Below are 26462 nucleotides of genomic sequence, written 5' to 3'. Positions count from 1 at the left end.
GAGCTGTTCCGCCAGCCGCCGGTGCCCCACCGATCTGCGCCTGCCCCTGGCGCTAACGGCAGCGGGCTCGGCCCCACCGTGGCGCCCCTCCTGCCCAGGACCCTGGCAGACCCTTTCTTCATTGTGGAGACCACGTGTGTCGTCTGGTTCACCTTTGAGCTCCTGGTGCGCTTCTCCACTTGCCCCAGCAAGGCCGAGTTCTCCCGCAACATCATGAACATCATTGACATCGTGGCCATCTTCCCCTACTTCATCACACTGGGCACCGAGCTGGCCGAGCAGCAGCCTGGGGGCGGAGGAGGGGGTGGCCAGAACGGGCAGCAGGCCATGTCCCTGGCCATCCTCAGGGTCATCCGCCTGGTCCGGGTGTTCCGCATCTTCAAGCTCTCCCGCCACTCCAAGGGGCTGCAGATCCTGGGCCAGACCCTGCAGGCCTCCATGCGCGAGCTGGGGCTGCTCATCTTCTTCCTCTTCATCGGGGTCATCCTCTTCTCCAGCGCCGTCTACTTCGCCGAGGCTGACAACCAGGGGACGCACTTCTCCAGCATCCCGGATGCCTTTTGGTGGGCTGTGGTGACCATGACCACTGTGGGCTATGGGGACATGAGGCCCATCACCATGGGGGGCAAGATTGTGGGCTCGCTGTGTGCCATCGCCGGGGTCCTCACCATCGCCCTGCCTGTCCCTGTCATCGTCTCCAACTTCAACTACTTCTACCACCGCGAGACGGAGCATGAGGAGCAGGCAGCCCTGAAGGAGGAGCAAGGCAGCCAGAGCCGGGGGTCTGGACTGGATGCGGGAGGCCAGCGCGAGGCCAGCTGGAGCAGGGCATCCTTCTGCAAGACCGGGGTGTCAGACGGCACCCGCAGGGGCAGCCATCCCCTGGAGAAATGTAACCTCAAGGCCAAGAGTAATGTGGATCTGCGGAGGTCCCTGTATGCCCTGTGCCTGGACAGCAGCCGGGAGACAGACTTGTGAAAGGCAGGCTGGTGGTGGGGTGGGAGCAGGGGTGGCCCTGAGCCCGGGATCTCTTCACACCGCTGAGTGTGACAAGCTCACCTTGTCGCTGAAGCCGGTCTCTCCTTCCCTTCCTTCCTTGCCTCAGCCCCCCATTTTCCCTCTTCTTTCCATGACACCAAGGGTCGCCTATTTTTAAAAAGTACCACATTCCATGACGCAGGAGCTGTTGAAATGGTGAGCGCCATGAGATGGATGGGTGGATTTGGGGCCAGTTTCCTGTACCCCGCAGAGGGATAATCCAAACAAAAATGACTGTAAATAGCCAGATCCCAAGGGATTCTGCAGCCCTCCCCCCATGTGTTCCTAATTTGCTTTACATATGGTTGTAGTTGTGTAGAGGGAAAAATATTATTTTTATGGCCAGTGAGTAGACTTTTGTACTGTAGCTCAGATAGCACTTGGGTATTTTCTCAAGAGATATACTGAATTATTGAATTGAGGGATGAGCGAGCCATTGTGATGTTTTCCTGGGAGACTTAGAGCCCCAGACCCAGGCAAGGAGGCTCTGGCTTCTGCGATTCCAGGCCTCTCTTTTGAGGGTAATGTTGGTGCTTTATGTCTAAGTAAGAAATGTTCTAGAAGAAAGGCAAATCTGACTTTTTCTGTGCCCCTTAAACAATTCTCCTAACTCTCTTCACAAAGCATTATAAGGACATTAGAGGAAGACTTCTTGTAATTCATTCTCTCTCTTTTTTACTCCAAGGAAATAAAATGTGACTTGGCTAAGGTGGGTATTAGTTTTTCTACAGACAATGTTTTGGTTTTGAATTTTTAAGTCATAGCTTGTTATGTGGTGTTTCTGGTTTGGAGTCAGGGCAGATGCCTTGTCTGGGGTGGAAAGCTTGGAAAGCTGATGGTTTGCTTGGTGCATCTTTGGGACAGGTGCCTGAGCCCCTGGGGAGTCCTGTAGGTCTCGGGCTGTGTGTGACGCAGACAGCTGTGATATGCAGTGCATTGGTGGCACCAGACATACGGTAAGCCTGGAGAGAGGAGGGCCGAATAGAAGAAGGCAGTGAGCTCCGGCACCAGCGCTGTCCCACGGTGGCTCCCTAGGGCTCCATTTCTAAAGTCTCCCTTGTTCGGGTTGCATTCCTTTTTGGTACTTGCAGCTCCCGGATCTCAGAAACCAGCCTGAATGTCACAGGCATGCAGCCCCGAATGAAGGTCACACGGGATGGAGCCTGTGGCATGGCAGGCAGAGAGAGCAAAGTCTCCGTGTTGGAAGGCACAGAGTGGCTGAAGGGAGGACGAGCTTATGGCCATTAGAGTGGCTGAGCTCCAGACAAGCTCCTTTGTCCTCTGCCCTGCACAGTGGTGGCAAATCCTCACTGTGTGCAGCCTGGCCGTGTCCTGGGACCAGCTCTGAGGATTTCCACTGCTGCTCTCTCTGCTGTTCTAGGGCCTCAGCAGGTCTGTCCTCACAGGTCCCTCAGAATAGCTGGGTACTCGGAGCCAGTTCTGGGTGTGTTTGGGTCTCCCCATGGGTGAGGGAGCACCTACAAATCCATATCTGGGAATTGTGGATTTAAATATGGTGTGATCAGATAAACCAGAGTCCGTGAAGCCTGAAGTCACTTCCGGTCTGGAGCTGTTAATGGCCAGTCTGGGGAGGAAACAGGAGGACTGGGCAGGCGTGTTGTTTGTCATCATATCCTCAAGTGGAGGAAGGTCACAGGTGCTCTATTTATATATGATTTGCAGTTTGCCTAAAAGCAGGGCATCTTGCCAAAGCTCAGTCACTCAGCCTCACCCCCAGCCCTCTGTGTCTGTAAAGTTTAGTGTTTGTGTTCTGTAAGGTGGGTCCATCTTCCCAGCAGAGCAAATCCAACATCCCAGCCACTTTCGGCCTGAAAGGCCATTCCTTTAGGCTTAAGAAAGGGAGAATGAGCAGCACCCAGCTCTTGAATGTGTCCAGATGCCTGAAAGTGGGTTAGTCTAATTCTGTTTGGAACCTTTAGACCATACAGGGTACATTTCACAGCCCTGTTCAGGGAGAAATGGAGGGAGCGTGGGTCTCTTGGCTTGTGCATGAAGGAGGGGGGTCCCTTGGAGCAGGTGTATAAAAGGGATGAGGGAACCTGGGGGTGGGTGTATCAGCCTCCAGCTGCAGCCTCCCTCCTGGGGCTGTGGCTTGGGACCTGCCCTGGTCACTCACAGACTCAATGTTGCAGTTTCTCTGTGTTCTCTGTGCACCTGTTGCTCCGATTCTGGAAATCGCTATGCTGTGTCCCTCCTTCCATCACAGTTTGCCTTCGTAACTAGTGGAAGAGAGATCTGAATGCCGTGGCTTCTCCCCAGGATAATCAAGGACAGGAGCCCTCTTTTCTGCCTTCCCACTGCCCCCTCTCTGCTGTCATTAGTTTCCCTCAGAGTTCACCTCCTTGAGGAGGTTAGATCAGGTGACCTCAGCAGGCTCTTTATCCAGCGTCTCCTCTTGGTAGAAGATAGATAGATCCTCCATCAGCCTCAGCAGCTAGCAGGGCCGCTCCTGAGGGTCCAGCACTGTGTGAGGACAGCGAGGCTTTGCTCCTCTCTCTCTTGCTCCCAAGCTCATGCTCACTGAGCCCTGAGCAGTGACAGATGTAGGGAGATGCCTTTCACTTGCTTCTACTGCAGAGCCCTTTGGCTCATCCTGCTGGGTGCACACTGGAGGGCAGGAAACTGACTCCTGGCCCTTGGGGAACTCCCCAGAGTTAGGATTTACATTATTCAGGGTGAACATGGAAGATTCTCAGGTTAGGGAACAGAGCAGGAGGTTTCTCTTGGGGCAGAGACACTGCTGCACGTCCCCTCCAGAAGTGGACAGAGCCGACCCTGGGTGAGGGCTAAGCACTCCCTCACCTCACCTCTTTCTGTGTCTACCCGACCGGATGTGTGGGGCAGGGAACAGTGTTCGGGGGGTGGTCCCTGTCCCTGGGGGTGGTTGTAGCTCCTGGGGAGCCCCCGGCAGAGAGCACACGCAAGTCTCTGGGGGCCGAGGGTGACTGAGGACTTTGCAGGTCCTCAGCACCTCCTGTCCAGGAGCAGGTGTGGGTGGGCAGGGGTGAGGATTGTGGGGAGTGCTCTGGCAGGTGAGTGGGAGGGAAGGCCGGTGGGGAGGACAGTGAGAGCCCAGCCTGGGAAAATCACTCCTGAGTCCCCATCTCCAGCCTTTGGGGACAGCCCATGCTTCAGTGCCAGTGATTACAGGGGGACCCAGTGTTACCCAGAGCAGGGGCCTCTGCCCTGATTCAGGCAGAGACAGCAAAATTTCTGAAAGGGGAAAACTGGCGAGGCGAGAGGCAAAATTGGGGCTATTATGTTGTAAGTATTCATCCTGTATAACCATTTAACATGTAATCCTTTGAAAATGTAAGAAACTATGCCTGCTGGCCTGTCATGTCCGTCTGTCTGTCATGCCATGCCTGTTCTAGGTGCCTGCCATCTCCTTGGATTCGTGTGCCCTGTCCAACTTGTATCTATTTCGAGTGTCAACCCTGCTTGGGGAGGGGACCCTGTGCCGGCATTTCCTGGCCCACGGAGGCCTTCCAGGGACCCTGAAGCTTTCTTCTACCACCTGCAGCGGGTGAGACTTGCTGCATGGCTGTGGGATGCGGTGCCCTTTCCAGGGAGCAGGCAGGAGATGCCACACTGGAGGATCTGCTGGGCAGTGGGTTTTCCCCTTGCTGTTGCTGGCAGGCCAGGGAGGCACCTCCTCTCCTGAGGCTTTTTCTGGATGTGGGGCGCATGAGCTGCTGGACGGCACAAGCTCCTGCCCTCTCCCTGTGGTGCTCTCCTGGCTGTGGGGAGGCCCCAGGTTGGCACAGCCTCTGTGTGTCCCCCGAGGCACTCACAGGAGGAGGCAGCATAGCCCAGGCCAGAGCAACTGGACCCCAGGCTGAGGCCTCCAGGCTGAGCAGGACACTCGCCACTGTCCCATCACTCAGCATTGATTTTCTGTCAACTTTGCACTCTGGGACATTTAGACTGGAAGCAATCTTACAAAAAATCTGGCGCACCGCACTCTAATCTTACAGATGAGACAGTGGAGGCTCCAAGAGAAGAGAGGACCTACCCAGGCTCACACCCCCAGTTACATATGGCAGGGCTGGGTTTTTCTGAAGAAACCTCCAGTTCCCACCGGGCTGCCCGCCTGCCCTGCCACCTGTGGCGCATTCTGGCTGCGCCTGCCTAACTGAGCTGCCTGTGCAGCTGCCTCTGGGAATCAGCCATGCCCGGGAGTCCTGCTCTGTGCCCTCTGATTCGATCTGACTTAATCCAAACTGCATTTCTTGCAAAATCCAAGCCTCCTTAGGATATGAAGCTGCAGCCTGGTATGAGCGGGGTCTCCCACTGCAGCTTGCCTTTCTCTAGGGAGTGGACATCAACCTGTCTTACCCAGCACGCTCACCCCTCCACTCACACCGCAGACGCTCAACCCGAGCAGGCTCAGCGGGGATGTCGGGAACGGCTGGTGAGCACTCTTCTCTAGTTTTCTGATCAACAAGTGAATGAGCGAGTGATACAGAAACAATGTTCAGGTGGAGGGCAAGGCCTGGAATGGGCCGAAGATGGGGAAGAGATGTGGGAACTCTGGGGACCCAGGAGGGGCCTGTGCTCCTCTCAGAGCTGGGAGAGCACAGGACCATGCAAGCGAGTGGCCTGGGTGGGGTTCTGGGTCCTGCGCCTGCTATCACCCCTGCCTGGGAGGCTCCTGTTTCTGTTGGAAAGCAGGGGGATCTCGGTCTGACTGTCCTCTTTCATTTGCGAGGAAGGTCAGCAAAGGCCCTCAGGGGCTCCCTGACCGTCTGCCAGCTCTCAGGAGCCTCAGGAGAGTCCGAGTTGGCTGAGTAGCCTGAGCTGTCAAGCCAAGTGGGGGTTGTGTGCAAAGGAGGCACGGCCAGGAGGCCGGCGCCAATGTCCATGCACAGCTGGGTGCTGACCTGGGCTCTGACCCACCGCGTAGCCTCCCATGGGCTTCATTCAGGACTAAAGCACACCAGAGGGCGGTAAAGCTTCCCCTCCATCCTGCCCACTTGCTCCCTGCTCCGTCCTCTCCGGGTGGATCCTGGGTCCCACCTGAGGGAGTGACTGAGAGGCCTGGCCTGGCAGGGCTGCCATGAGCTGGCCCAGTGTCCCTTCCCTGTGCTCTCTGTCAGCTCTCTCATGGGCGCGGCCCCCCACTTCTGCCTCCTGCAAGTGGCTGTTGGCTCATGCCCATTGGTCCAGGGATCGACTCAAGACACATTTTGCCCTCTAGGACTTCAGAAGAGTGGGCACGAAGGTCACACACATGTGGTTTTAGCCAAGTCTTTCTGTGCCCAAGAATGTCCTCTCACCCCCAACACACCCCCACCCAACCCCTTCGGCGTCCCTCCATCCTCTGCCTGGGCACTGTGTGAAGCTGAACCTCCCAGCCTCCCAGCTGTGAGTGGGGCTGCGGGAGTGCAGCCAGGCTGTGCCTCTCTGGACACCCACAAAATCCCTGAGTGCCCAGCTCACAAACGGAGACATCAGCAGTGCTCTGCAGAACTGCAAGTTTACATAGAAAAAAAAAATGGCTTGGCCTTTCTTTCCCTTACCTCTTGAGCTCTGTGGAAACTGACTTCCTGGATGCTTTGTCTTTGCAGTTTGGTGATTGTGTAAACTGTGTTCCAAGGCAGGACCTGCACTTCAGGGAGTTCTAAGTGCTTGTAATGTGACACTGTTGCAATGTAATATTTATTATAAACTTCCAAATTATTTCAGTTCTAAGACTGAAGATTACACAGCGGCTTAGTCCCCAGGAGTCCAGCCTGGCTCCAGCTGCCCCTTGGCAGTTATGTAAAAGACCTGAAAGACCAGCTCAGTAAGAAGGCCAGTGATGGGCCTGGGCTCCAGTGGTTTGCTCTCTGCCCTTCAGAGGAAACTGTCTGTCACTGCTCTCCATGCCACTGTTAAGGCCATTGCTTGGACATTTGAGGCAGGTGGTCTTGCATGTACTTGAGGGGCCAAAGTGTCCGCTGCCCCACATGCTGAATAACAGGCAGGGATCCTGCAGGGGCTTAGGCACCTCTCCCTCTGTCTTCTCCCCTCTCTCCCCCCTCTCTCACTCTCTCCCTCTCTCTCTCCCTCCCTCCCCTTCTCCCTCCCTCCCTCTCAGTCTGCAGGGCACCCTTTGTTTGTTGTCCTGCCAATCCCAAAGCCGCCAGCAGTCTGTCTCATTTGAACTCCAGGTCTGGAGTCTGGGCAGCCCAGTCCCTAGCCTTGATCTTTCTGTCTCCCTTTCACTTCCGGCCTCCAGAACCTCCAGACATGTTTCCGTGTTAATCTCTCCAGGCTGAAACAGAGCACTTTCAGTCCCTTTAAACTGACTGAGATCCTCCCTAGTGTGATGCCAAACACCCTGCAAAGACACTGTCCGTCCTCCGCCTCCAATCCAAAGCCTCCTCTCCGGTGCTCCTGTCACAGACACTGCTACCCCAGCTGTCTCTCACTAGCCTCTCCCTGGAGAACTCGCTGATGGCGGCTCCTCACCTCACCACTCATCTCAGCCCCCAGATGGGCCAGGACCTCTGCCTCGAATGCTGTTCTTGAACAATTCCTGCGGAGGGGCCCTGGCATCTGGGCAGTGGGGAGCACGGCCTTCTTCACAGTGCCCCGTGCTCTGCCCTGGCCCCCGGTCCGCATCCAGGTGAGCGGGAACGACCTGAGCTGGGACCTCCAGAATTCCGAGGGACAGCTCTGTGGGCAGGGGCAGGGGTGTTGCACAGACCTAGGGAGTGATACAGGGTGGAGATGGACGAGGGATAGAGAGAGGAAGTAGGAGATATCACAACTCGGGCAAACACGTTGAGAGAGACAGAGTGGCAGTGTCTGGCTTGTCATGGACAGCTGGGCATACCTCACAGTCACCAGGGTACCACGCGTGCCCTAGGCAGCCAGCTGCTGTGAGGATGCTGGGATTTGGGCCCACACAGGACGTCGGGCCTGGCACTTAATCCATGTCTCCAGCACCAGTCCCACATAATCGCTTCTCCATCCCCTGGCCAAGACGGGGTGGAATCATAAGAAGTCTTCAGCACTCACAGGAACATGGTTCTCCTGTGCAGTTTCCAACAAAAACAACCCAATGGGACACAAAGTAAAGGCCCCTCCCTCCTGCCTCAGTGCTTCCCTTTCTGTTACTGAGATAGCAAGGTTGAGTCACCTCAAAGCAGTCTCCTCTCTGCTTGCAGGTGCCCAGCTCAGTTCTCAGGTTAGCTCTGCTCTTGAACAGTCCCCTTCTCTCCCAGCCTCGCCCTCCCCTGTGGCCCCAGGGCCCCCACCTGAGCTCCTGGGTATGTCCCGGCCCACATCCCTGGCAGGCCCTGTGTCTGGGTGGCCATGTGCTGAGGACATGGATGCTCACAGCTAGTGGCCGCCGGGCAGACCTGACTCTGAGTGGAGTCTGGACTCCCACAACCACACTAGGCATTGTTCTGTGGCTGTGCCAGAGGCTCTCAGGGGGGCTCTCCCAGGAAAGCCACTGACTGAGTCTTGCAGTGAATCAGAGAGCCAGTCTCTGATGCTCGCCCAGCTGCCTCCTCTTATGGGTAACAGGGGTTTCAGCAGGAAAGTGATTTTGGAGATGGCAGAGAACAGCCCCGAAACAATGGATCAATGACACGATCATCTTATTGGACAGTGCAGCTGAACCGTGTGATAAATAGCATGTAAGTACACGTGTATGGGCTCTAGGCGTAGAAGTAAGTGAATATTCAAAGACATCCTCTGGAGAAAGGCGTGCAGGTGCAGCCAGGTAGGAGGTGTTGCCATTGCTCGAAACATTGTGGCATTCCTTCTCCCGGGGACACACTTGGATTCCTTTGATTGTTGGATCTTTCTGTCCAACGCAATTTCCACGGAACTTTGGGCAGATGGACCCTCACACATTTGTTGGAAAGAGTTACAGCAGAGGTAAATGGCCTGGAAGTTCGAGGTGGGAGTCAAAGCACAGGGCTGGGCAGGGCTGAGGGGAGGCCGAGCCTGGGAGGCGTAGGAGGGAGAGCAGCGAGGCTGGAGAATTCCAGGGCGGGGGGACTACTAGCGCCTCCCAAGAGCAGACGGACAGCATCTACCTTCCCCAGACCTGGGAGACAGGCAGCTGGGAGCAGGTGCTGAGAGGGGAAGAAATAAGTGGGGAGACCAGAGAGGAGCCTGTGCCAGGAAGAGGAGCCCAGGGGTCAAGCCTCTCAAGTTACAGGAGTGAGGTCTGGAGGGGTAGGTTGGAGCTTGGATCCTGATCTTGTCATTCACTTTCCCGAGACCAAGTGTAAGTGATGCTTTTCTAAACAGCCAGCTCCACGCTAGGGATGACAGGAGGGCTTCCCTTCTTAATGGTCAGGGGACGATGTCGAAAGCTGCCTTGGACCAGGGTATGCTGCAGTCATAGAACATTTATTTCCCCAGTGGGCTCAAGACCCTGGCTATCCAACCACAAAAAATGAAAAGTAAATACAATTTAAAAATAATAAAGCAAACTGCATAGCTATGTGCCTGGCAGTAAGCCCTCAGTAAAGGTACTGTGCTGTTCTTACCCTGAAAAGCTCCTTGAGAAGCCCAAGGACAAAGCCTCCGGAGCAGCATGGTCCATCGGACGAGGTGGTGCTTACTGAGTGCTACTGTGCTGGTCGCCAACGTGAAGACAAGAGTCCAAGGGACTCAGTGTGTCGGGGTTACCAGGTGGCCCCAACCGCAAGCACAGCCAGCAAACCCGACGCAGGTGGAAGGAAGCCCAAGCAAGGCCCGGGCTTCTGGAGGGGTAAGCGTGGGCGGCGCTGGGAGTGGGGAGAGCCTGGAAGTAGGCACCGCGCACCTTAGTGTGCCCTGGCTTCTCCGGACCCCGGCCTGAGCTGCGTTTCCCATGGAGTCTGAAGCCAGCGCTATGCATCTTCGGTCGATGCCACCTGATTTCATAGTGAATTCGAAACAATGAAAACCCACAACCGCACAGTTTCCTCTCCACATGAGCTGCACAGAGGGAGAAATCCCTATTTCCTGTTCTCTTTGATTTGTCCAACCTCAGAAACAAGCTCTGTGGCCAACTCCCGCCAGTCTGAGATGAGGGGCTACGTGGTGAGATTCAAAAGGGGACAATGTTGGGGTGTAGTGGTTTACCAGATGCGATGACTATAGATACGGCCCCTAAGGCCCCCAAGCCTCGAACGCAGTGCCTTTTGGGAGAAGCTGAGAAGCAGCTGTGGGGTCCCTGCTCGATGCGGCACTCACCGTCCCCAAATTCAGAGCAAAGCTACTTTGCCCATCCTGGAGTGCGAGAGTCTGTGAGGCCCCAGGTGGTTGGCCTCTCTAGAGACAGATTCAGGACTGATGACCGGGGTAGCACCCCAGGCACTCCGAGCTGACCTCCAGCTTCCCAAACCCAGGGGCTGGGCAATTTTCCTCTAGATGCAGCAGCAGAGTGGCCTACTGCCCGGGAGCCACTGGCAGAAGGTTTCAGCCTGCAGTGTGTTCTTTGGAACAAGCAGGCTTCCAACACTGAGTGAGTAGGAGCTGGTTGGAAAATGTCAGTAGAATGGGCAGAAGGGAAAGAAGCTCCTGCTCAAAGGAAAGACACTGAGGAAATATAGCACAGTGGGACTAGTCAGGAGATGGCAACCCCAGCTGGGTCACCTCTTAACTGGCATTTTTATGTAGTCCCTTAAACCACGTGGCTCCCAGCTCCTTTGCTTGTAAAGGGGGACTAATACCACCCACCTTGCATTACTGTGAATGCTCCATACATGATGCAATAGTTTTGGATGCAAGAGCTTTGTAAAACACTGTAAAATTCTTTGCAATTTCTTACTCATCTTTCATGTCTATCGTGGATAACAGGGAGTTTTTATTTACTCTGAAAACCAATGAAATGGAAACATGAAGTGGAATGCGTGCATTTCCCCTATGCTGTCTGATGTCCAGAGCACGTGATGGCACTCATGGGAGCATGGCACGCCAGTGTCCTTTGTACTGAAAATGCAGTGGCATCTGCCCACATGGAAGGACTCCAACTTGAAGTGTGTTTTGATACGCAGGCCAGCCTGTATCCTGTGAGGCTATGAAATCAGCAAAGCACCAACATGAGGCAGTCAGAAAGCAGGTTAGACTATGCCACAGTAGTCCCCATCCTCATCCTTTTGTCTGCCTGCTGACAGCACAGGGCTCTGCTCATTTCAGTCACCCAGGGGTTGACAGTGACAGAGGAGCCATCGTCTTGAACTTTGTGAGTCATCGCATCACAGAGAAAGGAAGCTCTGCACTGCTAACGAGACAGACTTGGCTAGCGCTGATGCAGCCACCCCTACTTCCCCGCTCCGGCTACAATGGCCACAGTTCTGCAGCAACCTGAAGTGACCCAGAAGAACAGTTTGACCAGAAAGCAGAGAAACACAGGTCACTTCCCCAGTTAATAGCCAGCAACAATTTTATCTGAACAAAGGAGACTGCTAAGGCACAGATGTGAGACGTGGCACAGTCTTCCCAAACCCCACCCATGGAATGATGCTGAGGTGCGGTCTACTGCATTTTCAAAGATGCTCAAGGGCTGAGGATTTAGCTCAGTGGCTCCAGCACCTGCCTCAAAAGTGAAGGACCAGAGTTCAATCTCCAATACCAAAACCAAAAAACAAACACACAAAAAAAACCTAAAAACAGATGCTCAAATCCTTTACTGAAGTCATTTTCACTGCTATGAAAACTGACTTTGTTTTTGTGTTTATTGCATCTTATAAACACACATTAAAAATAAAAACACTTATTATAAAAACACTTATTGCAGCAATGGGTGTGCATCAGTGTCAGAGACATGGAACAGGAGCACAGTGAGGCAGCCGAGTGGCTTTCCTGCCCTTGAGGGGCCAGCGTAGGAGCAGAATTCACCTCTTGCATTTGGTCTTCGGTCACTTGACTGGACACCACACTTCCCGGAGCGCTTTTCCCAGAGAAAGATGTCATACTTTGTGGCACCAGTTCTGATGCTGTTTTTACTGAGGCAGCCAGCTCATCCAACAGAATTCATCTACACTACTGCTTTTGTCAAATAATGGACACCTGGCCAGTGAGAGCGGTGCGCCCAGGCTTCTCGGCTGACTTCTTGTGTAGTGGCTGTTGTCTAGATACTCACGAGTTCATGTGCTAGGGCCCCGGCTGATCTGCGGTGAGCGCTGTTCATCGTGTCCATCTGGCCTTTATAAGGATGGCCTATAATTACGCATCTGAATGCTGTGTGCCCTGTTACTTGAGTAGCTACTTGTGGTCAGGAATGACCATGTATTTTCCAGTAGACCATGAACTGCAGGAGAACAGGGGTCATTTTCTTTTAATCCAACCTCTATTTCCAGCCCACAGGCACTCCACAGAATTTATGAGGTCAGTTGACTCTAGCCTGCACACTCTGTATACGCTTTGGAAGCAAGCTGTCTCGCCCTCATAGGAGCCTTGCTGGGTAAGTATTACCAGTCCCACTGTGCAGATGAGTGAACCCAGGTTCATGGTAGAGGTTATACAGCGAGGAGTACACCAGCCACGGTTTAGCCCCCATTCTCCGAAGGTGTGTTCTCTACTCAAAGCCAGCGATTTGCCTTCCTTTTTAGCATTTTGGCCTCACTTTACCCATGTTACTCACCATTTTTAGCCTGTTGCCATTCTTTCTGTGACCACAATGAGTGTCCTCCTTCCTCTCCTGATTGCCTCCAGGCCTCGTGCATCCTTGATTTTCTCTAAACAATTCTTGTCCTTTCATGGATTACTTACACATTATCTGATGATCTACTGAAAAGAACAGCACGGTGGTATTTTTTTTTCCATCACAAGTTCGTGTTTGGAAGTTGTCTTTGTGCCACACTGTTCTGTGGTGAGCCTCTGTCATTTGTGGTCTCCCATCACGCACTTAAAAGTGTCTTCTGAATCGTTTGTGTGGTTGGGAGCTTATTTATTAATGGTAAGTAGATGGGTGAGTAGCAGGTGTCTGGTATGTGTGAAGCTGTGGGTCCATTGTGGGCCTTTCATTGGGACCCCTGAGGACATTGTGTCCCCCTCAGTCCCTCCACCTGGTGCAGGCATTTGTTAGGGTGCTCACATCCTTGTGTCGGGCAGCCTACTGGTCATCACAGAGGGGAGCCACACAGAGAGCGTGAATCAGCCATTATCTGACACTTATATGGGGTCACAGCGCAAGGGTCACCAGTGTCCCCTGTGATGGTCACAAAGACTGAGTTCGGTGAGATGTTCCCAAGGGTATGCATTCTTCAGCTTGACAGCCAGCTAAGGTGGCCTTCCCTGCTATTGCCCTCTGTTTATTGTGCTAAGCTCAGCTTCCCCGACTAAGGGGCACCTCCCCCACTTGCCCCGCCCTGATGTTTGAGCTCTGTGTTCTACTGTGGACCATACACGCGCACATCACATGTCCTGCATGAGTCCCTGGGCTGCGTAGGCTCAGCCTGATGGATTTTTGTTTGCTTCATGTTACCTAGAAAAATGCCTCTCGCAGTATGAGTGGATCGTAAATTATTGTTGACAGGGTTATTAAATTTGGGCATAATCAGATTGACATTATAGTCTCAGAAAGCATTCCCAGGAGATCCAGCCAAGAGTTCAGCCCCTGGCATGGCTTGGATCTGGCTGTGAACCTTGCTCTGCCAGGCCAGGGCTGGGTGGGCCCTGGGACCAGATAGCCTCTGTGAGTTTCTACCTCGTCTGTAAAACAATGATTAACGAATACCCAACCAGTGAGGTTATGGGGAGGACAAATGACACAGGCAAAACGCTTAGTTCACTTTCTGGTTTCTGTGGTCCATGGCTGTAATGGTAGCAGTCACACCATGGTGGTAGTGGAGGCATTTTCACAGAGCTTCTGATACACAGCAAACTGCTGCTGATTCACATAAAATCTCTAAGCTTTCCACAGCTATTTGTACTTTGCCAGGTTTCTGATCAAAGATAAAGGCAGCTGAATCCCTCACGTGTGGGTCTTCATTTGGCTCCCTGGGGTTTTGGGCAGTCAGTCAGAGCACAGCTCCATACTAGGTGCTCAGAGTGAAAAGATGTGGGGGAAAGGGTGTCTGCCATGCTGCACCGAAAGCTCCACCGTGACACCCCAGAGAGGGGCTCCAGCAAGGCCACCGAGACCGCTTTAATTTAGCTCCTCATCGGTGCTCTGGGTTTTCGTGTAGCAGAGACCGCATGATGTGAAAGCTTGGGTGTCTGAGGTGCTTCACTTCTCATTACGGTCTCCAGTGCACCCACTTGCCTACAAATGGCTCAGGTTTATCCTTCTTTGTGGCAGCTTAGTACTTCACATTGTGGAGATACCACACCTTCCTTATCCAGTCGTCTGCAGCTGATTATGTAGGCTGCTTCCAAGATTTAGCTATTGTGAGTTGTGCTGCATTAACATGGGCATGCACAGATCGCTGTGACATGGTGTCTTTCACTATTTCAGGAAGATACCTAGAAAAGGCACGGCTGGGTCAGATGGAATTCTTATTTTAGTCTTCTGAGGACTCTCCATGCTGATCTCCACAGTGGTGGTGCCACCGACCGTGTAGGAGGATGCTTTTCCTCTGCAGCCTTGCCAGCATCTGGTATTCTATTTCTTGATGATGGCTATTTCCCTGGAGTAAAATGAAATCTCAGTGTTGTTTTTTTGTTTGTTTGCTTGTTTTGGGGTTTTTGGTTTTTTTTTTTTTTTTTTTGAGACAGGATCTCACTATGAAGTTGAGACTGACCTGGAACTCACTATGTAGCCCAGTCTGGTCTCAAACTCATAGTGATCCTCCTGCCTCAGCCACCTGAGTGCTGGGATTTCAGGTGTGAGCCACCACACCGGGCTTCAGTGTTGTTTTAATGGCCAGAAATGCTGAACATTTTTTCAGGTCTTTATTGGCTGTTTGTATTTCTTCATCTGAGAAATGTTTATTTGTTTCAGTTTACCATTTTTGTTGGATCTTTTATTTTGGGAGATCCAAATTTTTTTGAGTTCTTTGTATATTCTAGGTATTATTCCTCTGTCTAAGGAATAGCTGGCAGTATGTTTTCCCATTTTGTAGGATGTCAGTCCACTCTGTTGATTGTTTCCTTTGCTGTACAGAAGCCTTTTAGTTTGAAATGATCCCACTTGTTGATTCTTGGTAGTATTTTTTATGCAATTGGGGTTCTGTTCAGAATCACATGAATGCTGTGACCTTAAATATAGAACCCCAGGCAGCTGCCCTGGGTTCCTGCACCCCAAGGAAGAGAGAGCAGTCTGTAGTAGTTCTGATGGGCTCAGGACAGCTCAGGGCCAGACTCAGTGGCTGGGCTGCAAGATGCCCCTCCATTCTTAGCAAGGGCGGTGTGGGGGTGGCTGCGGAGTGACCACCAGGCGGCAGTGTTTCCTCAAGGGACCTCCTGGGCCCTTTGTTGGAGGAGCCTTTGGATTGGGACTCCAGGCCCAGAAAGCTGTTCTTGTAGCTGGAGTTCAGGTTTCTAGTTTTTTTCACACCCGTCCCCCCCCCCCGCACACATGTAGAATGTACTTCCAAGGACGCCATTTTGGAAACAAGAGAGGTTGAGTCATCAGAGGACCCTCCCCATGCGTGTGAAGGACTGGTCCTCCTCTCCTACCTCTCTGACCCCCTTTCCTGCCCATTTCACTCCCAGACACCACCATATACTTGCTCCCTTTGAGCCACAGTTGGAACAGGGCAGCTGATGCATCTGTAGTCTATGCTCCCTCATGCTGGTGCTCAGCCTTTGCACTGAGCTGCATCCCCAGCCCATTTTATTTCATATTTTTAGAAGTTTTGAGACAGGGTCTTGCTAAATTGCCCAGGCTGGGCTCAAACTTGGATCCTCCTGACTCAACCTCCTGAGTGCTGGGATGACAGGCGTGCACCACCGTGTTCTGCTAGCACTCAGCTTGACCTCACACCCGAACACTCCCCCATGACTGCCCTAACCACAGCTGCCTTTGCAGACCCTCTTGTGAGCTTTTGAGTGGGGCCCCTAAGGACAGATGGAACCACAGACGACCCAGTGACAAGAGGCTTCCTAGTGGCACTTTGTGCTGTGACACAGAGCAAACGGGAGCAGACAGATGGATGAAGAGGCTTCCTCTTGGGTTTTTATTCTACAATCTGCTAATGCTTGAGGGCTTGGGGGTCAGTTTCAAGATGCAGAAGCAGTCCGAGTGCAAATGCTACACCTTTCCTTTCTCTGAGGTTGAGAAGGCAGAGACCTTAATATTACAGATGCAGCTATTTTCTTATTTAGAGAATGATGTTAAGATAGCAACAGATACCATCCAAACAAAGGGTTTGATTTAGCCAAAATGCCCCGAGCTCACATCACTCAGAAAGCATGGGGCACACGGGGCTGCCGACCTGGCCACGCTAGCAGTTGGCACAAAGAGCAACCAGTGCATGTGGCAGGCAAGGGTCTACACGTGGTGGAGGAGGGAGGCTGGGTCACCTCAGTGACACCCCCAGGGTGCGCTGCACTAGGAAATGGTGAAGCCTCTGCTTGCCCCTAAGCCTTCGGGGCCAGCTCACTCCCCAAGCAGGCCTGCACTGTTTATTCTCACAGTCCCGACCGCTCTGTCACACTGTATAAAATCACAGCCAACAGCAAGGACCCCACCACTGCAGAACTGCTGCAAAGGCTACTTGGATGCCAGAGATGCCTTGTGGGTGGGGAGGGCGGGGAGCAGAGCACAGAGAGAGCCTGCTGGCTGGAGGGGGAGCCCTAGGCTTGGGGAGTTAGCTGCAGGATGCACCTCGGTACAAGTTTCTACTAAAGCTGATGGTGGCAGTGTGGCTTCCATCCCAGGAGACTAGGGTCCGTAGTGAGCTTAGTGAGCTCACTTTGGTGAAAGGGCAAGGAAAGCTGTAAAATACTAACAGGATCACCATGTTAGTTCATGGACATGTATCTGCCTTGTCTTCCCGGCTGATGAGGTCCTCCTTGGGAAAAGCAGAGGAAGCCTCTCCCCCTCCCAGATGACACATGTCAGACCCCGGGACTGCGCGCCATGTGACTCCTCCTCCTCCCCCTCGCATGCTGCCCCAAGCCCTCTGCTGCATGGCCTAGGAGGCTGTGGCCTACGCTGAGGTGGCAGCTGAGGTTCTGCTCCTCCTGACCATGAGCAAAGGTCCTTACATGTGGCTCTGGCCCTCCTGGCTTCCCAGCCCTTCATCTCCTTCCTCAGGCTCTTCGTGGCTGTGGAGGTGGCTTCCCAGCTTGGATGGAGACTTGGCCCTGCAGAAGAGCTCTGTGATGCTAACGACCACCCTTGCTGAGTGGAGAAGAGATGGCCACACTGAGGAGTGGTGAGACTTCCTGGGGGAAGCTGGGTTGTCATGAGCTCAGAGCACTGCCCCCCAGATGCTGTCTGAAGCCACGTCCCACTGAGTGCTGGACACGGGTGTTTGGCAGCTGATGACTTCAGGCCATAAGAATTTACAATGGCGAGAACCAGAGTGAAGGTAGGAGCCTGGCTAGGTCAGAGCACACAGTCAAGAGGGACGGCAGGAGCTTTCCAGAGAGGAACTGGACCCTCAGGGTGGGTGGGTGGGGTTTGTATGGGTTTGAGGAAGTGGGAAAGGGTCCCAGTGACAAATGTGATCGCCGGAAGAATGTCTTTTTCCAGATTGTGCAGTGGCCGGTAGATCTTCCGGAGCACCCACATAGCACCTACAATTATGCTCAGAGCTGCACTTGGGCAGGCCATTTCCCCTGGCCACAGGTAAAGACAATCACACAGGTTCACCTCCAACAGGAGGCCTCAGGGCTCAGTGGGGGATGACTGGGTCCTACACCAAGGCCTGTGTTCACCGTGGGTGGCTGTGCTCAGTGTTACCATGTCGTCCCACGACTCTTGGTAAGAGCTGAGAGGGTGGCTTTAATGGGGTGTGTGGGGGGTCTGCTGCTAAGGATTTTTCCTTTTTGTCACCAAGGGGAAGCCACCACCACACTGGACCTAATGTGACTCTCTTCCCGAATGCTCGGATCCTGCCTGCCCTCAGAGTGGTGTGGCCTGGGAGAGGCTTGGAGGCTGCTTACATCTGGAGGCCCTGTGTCCTCCACTCTTGTGCATGCCAACCTCCAGGCATCACACACAGCAAGCACAGGGGCCAAATCACAGAGGCGGCACAGGTTCCCGGAGGGGGGCAGCCACAGCTCTGCAGGGGTGTGTGAGCCTGAGGCAGGACACTCATTGGTTATACTGGATGTAAGGATTCTTCCATCCCAAGACCTTGTGCTGGCGGGTAGCTTACAAGCTCAAGTTTTATTTGGATCAGTCTAGGTTGGCTCTGAAGGGTTGCTAGAATAAGCAGAGACTCCGTGTGTCTGACCCTCGCTTTTCAGAAACATACACTCAGGCAGAATTACAACCCCACAGCAACATGAGGCAAGGGCCATGTCCCAGTGGCCTGGCCCCAGACTCTCACAGCTGTGAGTGGCTGCTGCATTCTCAAGGTGGGGTGAGGAAAGCTCACACTAAGGGCTCAGCCCTGTGAAGGGACCCACAGCCCTGGGAGGCCTGCAGGCAGGCTGCAGTCCTGATATGCACCACCAGGGGCAGTGGCTGAGGGCCATGGCCCGCCAAGCCAGGTCCTGACCCAAGCCATCGGAGAGGATTGAGGTGATAAGGCAAATCCTTCATCCAGGTCTCCACCAGCTGTAAATACTGTAGCTCTGCAGTTTCTCAACAACAATTAAGAGTAGAATAGAATGGGTCACACCTGAAGGTGTGATGGTGAGTGTGAAATACGAGGTGTGTCCAGATGCCACCCACAGTCTTCGCACGGAGCCTCACCTCCAGCACTTCTGTTCAGGTTAGACAGGAACTCCCCAAGCCTCCCAGCTGCAAAGGCTGGGCTCGTGTCTGCCTCAGCCTCCAGAGCACTGTGGTTGTAAGCATACCTGGCTGCTGTCAGCTTTTTAAGAAGCACCCACATTTGTAGAAAAGCGAAGTTCCTGCCTGAGGAGGGTGTACCCTGACTCGAGCACAGTGATTTCCTCATGGGAGGGAGGCAGAGCGAGATGAGTTCACACACAGGCTCTCCTGTTATTGGCAATGCTATTCCTGAGAATATCCAGAACACATCAGGGTACAAAGGCGTCCGCTACCTCTCGGAAGCAGGTGTGCAGATCATGTTCTGAGTATTTGAAAAGAAAAGTCCATAATAGACCAAAGCTTTAGCAAAATGGGAAAGGGCTTCGATAGGAAGAATTCTGGTGTCAAGGAGCTACTTCTGCATGATGCAGAGCCCCTAGGAAGTCTGGGGCTCCATTCAGGCCTGAGTCACAATCCCGGGAGGGAGTTTCTGAAGCGCACTTGGCAGGGTCCAAGCCCCAGGATGGCCTCAGGCAGCACAAGGGCAGCTCTCTGGTGACCAAAAGACAAGTCTGCACTGCACACTCTCCCCACAGCACAGCCTTTTGTCCACTGGGTTTCTGCCAAGGGAAAACAGGTCCTGCCATTTGGGGGAACTTCAAAGTGTTGTGTTCTGACCACATGTGGGACAGCAGAGGGCACAGGGCTGGTTCCAAACTCAAAGCCGTCTCACTACTTCCCTGCCTGGCTGGGTCACTTCTAGAATCCTGGGCATAAAGCAGCAAGAAGTACCCCATATGCTACGTTCCTGGGGCTGTGCTGGGGTCTGTCGAAGTCCCCTGGCCTTCACTGGCTGGGTTCTTTCGTTGTGCCATTCAGACCTTCCAGCTCCTCTGACTGCTTTCGCTGGGGTCTGGGACGAGGCAGAGCACAGCCCAGGGGCGTCCAGCGAGTGCTTTCTGGGATGAGCCCTGAGCTGTAGTCCTGTCTCCGCGGCTCGCTGTTGTGTCCTGTGACACAGATGCTCCTCGGTGACCAAGGAAAGCCACATCCCTCAAGCCTCCCTGCCAGGACGATGTCCCGGAAAGAGCAGTGGAAGAGGCCGAAATGCCAGAGCAGCCACTTGTGACTTGCAGTTGAATGATCAGTGGAGTTTGGGGTTCCCTGCTCCTCCCTCAGGGTCATCATGTGAGATGGTACATAGCAGACAGAAGCAATAAGTACCTGCTGGTGAGAGAAATGAACTGTGCAACCCGAGAGGAATGGGCTGCTACAATTAGAGGTCCAGAGCTCCCTGGGAACCCAACCAAAGGGCCGGTTCCTGATGCTGCCCCATCCGCACTCAGTCCCCGCTCCCAGACAGCCTGGGCCTGAGCCAAGAAGGGGACGCTGGCTCATGGGAAACCCTGTGGGAAAAGCCATCCATCATAGGGGTCATGGCGCCTGGAAGGGTTTTCTACCTCTCCCTACCCCACTACCAGTCTTCCTTGGGATACTGGCTGTTGGGAAAGAATCTGAGTTTCCCAGAGAAAAAAGGCCAATTTTAGAACAGTTTTCTTTTTTCCATTCTGCCTTGATCTCATGCTAAGTAAGGTATGCCTCAGACTTGCACGGCTCTCCAGCCCCATCTCAGTTCTCTGTCTCTCTGCCTGACACCCAGTGCAGAGGGCAATATTCTGGTTAGGTCATCCCGAAGCCCTGGCTTCCTGGATGGACTTGGGCCTTCCTTACTGCTCACCATTATTAGTCATGAGTGTGGGTGGAGACAACTTCTCAGGAAGGAAAAGGTCTTAAGAAGAAGCATAGTGGCTGCTTCTCCTCTTCCAAACCTATCACAGATACAGGTGACAACAGGCACTAATAAGAAAATAACTTAGGAGTCTTGACACTTGAAATGTGGCTCCTGTACCATCCCCTGGTATCAGTCCAGAGCTTGTTAAAATTTTACCCATCCATCCCATCCATCCCCACAGGTCATGTCTCATCCCTGCTGGACCAGAACCTGTACTGGAGCAAGACACTCCAAGCTTTTTATGCCTGCTAAGGTTTGAGAAGTAGTGCTTTGGCCCAGTGGTTCTCAAAGAGTAGGGTCAGCCCAGCAGTGGCAACATCTGGAAACTTTTTGGAAATTCCTGCTCAAGATCCACCCCAGACCTATTGAATTAGAAAGTCTGCTGATGGGTAGAGCAACCACTGTTTTCATAAGCCTTTAGATGATTCCCTGATCTCTACAAGTGCAGGTACAGATGATGTAATGTTTCAGGGTTCCTTTCTGTGCAAAGAAGCCATTTATTGGTTAGTAGACAGGATTTTTACTATTTCAGACTTTCCACAAGATTTCTACTGATGAGCAGAGACCTAAAATACCTGTTTTGTCCTCCATACACAGCTTGAAGGCAAAAGAGCCGAGACACCTTGAGCTCCACTTTTCTTTTTCTCAGTCTTCACACTGAGCTACATCTAGAGCCCAGTTTTTATTCAGAGACAGGGTCTTGCTGAGTCTCATGGGCTCCAACTTGCGAGTCTCCCGCCTCAGCCTGCCAGGGTGCTGAGATCACACCCAGGTCTATGCCCTGCACCCTGCATGAACTGCATTTCTAGGGTGCTCCCTCGTGAGGTTTGCAGGGAGCTCACTGCACTCCCGCCTGGAGCCCTGGGTGTCTGGGTGCCCTCGTCAGGCTTCCCGGCTGCCAGGCGAGCCAAGCCGAAACTGCGTAGTCATGGGAAGAAGTAGAACATCGGGGGCCGCTGGCCGGCACCCACCCCGAGTGTGGTGGAGAAGGGGAAGAGTCACTCCCTCCACTCCACACCCATTGCGGTTGTTTATTCTAATTTCATTTTCCTGTGGTGTTAGAAGATATTTGAGAAGCACCACCCATGAGAAGTGCAATATCAAAGAAAAGGAAAGGTGGTATCAGCCTTTTGGGGGGCATCTTCCTGTGTCTTATTCATATCAAAGTTCAAATAGAAGGTTTGCTCTGGCATAGAGAGTGCTGCTTGTTGCTTGGCCTCCAGAAAATAACCCAACAAATTGGGATTCTGACGGGCGGAGGAAAGGGTCAATATATCAAATCCCAGCTCTCTGGGAAGCTGAGACAGGAGGATGGAAAATTTGAGCCAAGCCTGGGCAATTTAGCAAGTTAGAGAGACTTTATCTTACTAAAACAAAAAGTTAAAAATGGGCTGGGAACAGGATCCAGTGAAAATGCCCTGGGTTCCATCCTCAGCACTGCAAAAGAAAACAAACAAGAACCTATATGAAATTCCTCACCTTTCACAGGTGAGGTTAACAGGTGCTAATCCAGAGCTAACGCTACTTACTAATTTTAAAATTTAAAGTATAAGTTAGGTCTCAAATACTTCATATGCTATTTAATACCACAAAGAAGATAACCAGAAAAATAATATCATTAATAAAAATTAGAAGAAAGAGGGGATACAGGAAGCCATGACCCAGTACATTCCACACCTGTGATGTAGCACAAATACTGTTTTCTGTTAAAATTAGATGACTTAATAATAGAAGCATAAACATTTGTTTTATGCTATGATGGTAACCGTGAGAAAAACAAACCTAGCAGCGAGTAACCTAACTGTGGTTATCTCCAGAGGGCATGGGGAGGAGAATTCTCTCATTTCATGACTTTCTGTAAAAAACCTGTTTTTCCAGGTCATGGGTATGCAATTATTTCCACAATAATAAAAGCATTTAACATGTCCAAGAGGTCAGAAATAATAGAGTTCTGGTCAGCAAAATCCAGACAGCAATGTTTTGATTTGCAGCACTGCCAGATCTGACTTCTCAAGCCAGACAAAGCCTGGGAGGTCAGACAAGAGGGCTCTTCTCCTGCTGGTCGGGGACAGGGGAGGGGGCTTGGGAGTGGGTGGGATGGGACCTGAGGACCTGAGAGCCTGTTCGAAGGTTCACCTGTGGGGGGCGCAGAGTGCTTTAGAGGTTGTCACCGTTATGGCCAGAGACCACCTGGAGAGTAGGGACTTATTACCTGGAGAACAGGGGAGATCACAGGCAAGAAAGGATGTTTGTGGTACTTTTCTTTTGGCTCCCAGGTTCCCCATGTTCAAGAATTGAGCTTTCGGCCTATTTAAGGGTCCTGTGTTGGAGTTTGCAGTTTCTCTAAGCTAAATAATAATCAAGAGGACAAAACAGATGACAGGCATGCCTGCCCAGATGCACCCATGAGGGAAGGTCTCCTGCAGGCGAGGGTCCTGCAGAGCAGCAATGCCCAGTATGAGCTGTGAATGCCAGCCCAGGGCCTCTGGGATGAGGCTGTGGATCCCTAAGGAAAACCTACAGTCACAGCACCAGCACTCACCCCTGCAACTCCTGCTCCGAGAAGCCTTGCCTGTCATCTCAGCAGAGCAGCTGCGTTTCCCCGTTTCACAGCAGGTCTCAGTTTTTTGATTTCTTCCTGTCGCATGTCAACCAAGGAGCCATCCTTTCTTTTCCTTCCCCAGCCTGAAGTACCAAGGGCTTTCTCCAGGGCAGAGCAGCATTTGCAGTGGTGTGGCCACTGTCCCAACAGTGCGGGGTGTGTGCACTGTCCTCAGCAAAGCACCTTTCCTTCCCAAGGCTCGGCGGCACATCGGCCCCCCTCCTCTTTGCACCCCTCCTTTAAAGCCCGATTCCCGCACCATGCTAGACATGGTCAGCCTGAACGATGGCCTCCAGTTCGTCTTGTCCTTCTCCTTCCCTTGTGCTCAACCTCTCTCTGGAGCTGGCCCTTTCACGCCTTTGGGCAGGTGCAGTCTCCGCAGTGGAAACACTCTCCTTATTTCCTCACTCTTCCAAACCTTCCTTGATGAGTCTACAAGGTACTGACGGGGTTATCGTCTGGACACTCAGAGCACTGCGCATTAGCTTTGCATGAAGGGTTTTGTTTGCATCTGTCCCTTTCTGGGCTCCTGAAGGTCAGGGGCGATGACTCTGTGTTCGGCCCCAAGCATGGCCCACAGCCTGGAGCCTCCCAGTGCAGTAGGTGAAACGGCACCGGGGTCCCAGCTCTGCTGCTGACTCCATGTGCCTGGCGTGCTTCAGTTTCCCCATCTGCACGAGGATGCGGTGCATCTCCCTTTCATTGGGTTGCCCAGGTGGTTAAGGCAGGTCGTTGCTGTAAAATGGTTTGCACATATGGTAGCACGGGCTCCATCACATCCACCACAATAGTAGGTGAGAGGGACGCAGTCCATCCTTTAGATGTCCCCACCTACTTATTTCCTCTTTTCTGAAACCCCTAAGCCAGGTAGTACAAGTAACAAAAACTCCTAGAGCCTGATCATGGAGCCCTAAAATCTAAAGAAGCCAATTGCTGAAAGCTATGCGCTCTGAGTGGAAGTGGCGGTGGGTTTTCAGAGAGGCTGGCTTCCCATCTCTGCTCCAGATGGGCTTTGGGGCTGAGAGCCCATCCTCCTGAAAGCCCCACTCGGAGGTTGCCATTAGCCTGGCAAGCACACATCAAAACCATGATGTTATTTTTCCTGTCTAGCTGTTTCCACCCATCACAGTGCCTGCGGCTTCAGGCCCTCTGCCTTGTTCTGTCGCAATAGACTTGTGTCAGATACAGAAGCCTTCCAGGTCTTCTTCGTAGCCCTGAGGCTGAATTTGGAAAATGAAGTGTTTCCGCAGGAGCGACGCTGACTCTGCAACACGTGCCTCTGGTTCCCTCTCCTGGGCGAACACCACGTTGCATGCTTTCTGCTTGGGCGGTTGGATGAGGCAGGGGCCTGGGTTTCCACCCTCTGGACCCGCTGACTCATTTTCTGGCAAGGCCATGCATGGTGTCACAGAGCAGTTCCCCATTCCCTGCTTCCTTTGTCTTGCTCTTTATTTTCGGAGTACCAGTGCTTGTGAAGCCTGATGAAATGTGATAAGCTGTGAAACGCCAGAGTTATTGTCCCGGCATCTTTGCGGGTGCTGTGGTTTCTTTGTGTCCCCTAGAAGAAGCATCCTCAACCTGCCAGGAACTGGGTCCCAGCAGGAGAGGAGCAGGCAGGGGAGCAGCAAGGGCGGCTGCACTGGCTGTCACAGGTCACAGCTGACCCCTGTAACTTACGCCCTGAACTTGGCCTGTTGCCAAATGGGAAGCGAAGTGGGGAGGGCGTCCCAGTTGTGTGAGCCTTATAAGAATCTGATGAGATGGTTGTAAGACCTAAATTACAAGCCCATGCTAGATGACAAAGGGCCTAGGAGACAGTGCTGTAACCCCCTCCCATTGTAGCCATAGCCCTGACCTTTGTTCTAACCCTGGCTTAGGAATGTAAGGCAATCTTACACTGTTTGAAATCCGGATCTGAATTAAAATGTGAGTTAGTGGTTCTATACTATGAAATACATAGAGACCCCAAGTTAATTGTCGAACTGTTTGCTCATCCTGAATGTCTTGGTGGCCTTTGAACCATTCTATAAATATCTGCTAATCATCAATGTGTGACTGCTGAGTACGTGACTGCTGACCACCAGCTCAAGTCAGCAGACCTCTGTCCCCTGCCTTCAAGCTTAACATGTTAATTCCCCTTTTTACCCCCCTATAAAAAGGACCTCATCCCCTGAGCTGGTGCCTCTCTGAGCTGCTTAGTTCTGAGAGTGCTGTCTGGCCAGACTAATAAAGGTCTATTTACCATCTAGCCTCGTGTGTTCCTTCCTGGGTTTCTCATTCCTCCATTGCGCTCCCGGAGCCTTGTTGGGCTATAGGACTCAACATCGTGGAGACCTATTCAGCTGTTCATGCTCCATGGAGTGTAAGTGAGACTTTGAGTCTTACAATGGTAATAGAAATAAAGTGCACAGCGTAATACTAGAAATACAGAGGACGATCAATTCAAAGTGCTCAAACCATCCTGCAACTACCACCCTCCAAAACACACTGAGCCTATGGACAAATTGTCTTCCACAAAACTGGTCCACAGGGCCAGAAATGTTGGGGACTGCACCTTCCACAGCCACGTTAGCAGCGTGGTCCCCAAGTGGCACTATTGGGAGGTGGCAGGTCTTTAGGTCATTGGGCTGAGCGCTCCTTGAACAGGACAGTGGGGTCCCAGACCATGCCTCACACCTTCTGTTTCCCAGCCACAAGGTGGGCAGTTTCGCTCCACCATGTTCTCCATCTGTGATGTGCTGCCTTGCTACAGCCATGGACTGGGGCCTCCAAAACCGTAAGCCACAACAGACCTTTTTAAAATCCATGGTTCATCTTAGTTGTTTTGTTATGGTGGTGGAAAGCTCTCACAGGGGGGAGTTGAAATATCTAAATCCGGAGCCCCTTTTATGATACTGGGAGGACCAGGAGGAGATGCTTTCTAGTCTGCGCCTCACCTTGCTGCAGTGTTTCTTCCGTCATACCCCTTCTCTCCCATCTTCTTTCCGTGTTCCGATCTTTGTCTCCCATCGCCCACCCTCTGGACCCTTCCCTTTAGTTCTCCCGAGAGGGGGTTAGTGACGTGTGGAAGAGAAACAGCCGATCACAACCCTGCCCTGAATTAAGCACAAAGCCAAACTGACTGTCCCGGCTCCCAGTGCGCCTGGGACAGGGCCTAGTGACTCTGTCCTGACTGTGCTGATTGCCTTGTCTGTCCCAGCAGCTCTGCTCCCTGCTGCCCGCCTTGCCCACACTGA

General features: G+C 52.7%; 1 protein-coding gene across 1 annotated transcript in view; it reads left to right on the top strand.

Moving 5' to 3' along the window:
• Positions 1-4745, top strand: part of Kcna5 (potassium voltage-gated channel subfamily A member 5) — a gene marked incomplete at its 5' end in the record, with an annotated part of 5265 nt that extends 520 nt beyond the window's left edge. The window contains one exon of the mRNA XM_033765954.1: positions 4-4745. Coding sequence (XP_033621845.1) covers positions 4-978 — 975 coding nt within the window. The remainder of the gene's footprint in view (positions 1-3) is intronic.
• Positions 4746-26462: the final 21717 nt, after the last annotated feature.

This window comes from Fukomys damarensis, unplaced genomic scaffold, assembly GCF_012274545.1.
Source record: "Fukomys damarensis isolate Sample0158 unplaced genomic scaffold, DMR_v1.0_HiC HiC_scaffold_19, whole genome shotgun sequence".
In the NCBI taxonomy this organism is placed as follows: domain Eukaryota; kingdom Metazoa; phylum Chordata; class Mammalia; order Rodentia; family Bathyergidae; genus Fukomys; species Fukomys damarensis.
This window is presented reverse-complemented; position numbering and strand designations above follow the sequence as displayed.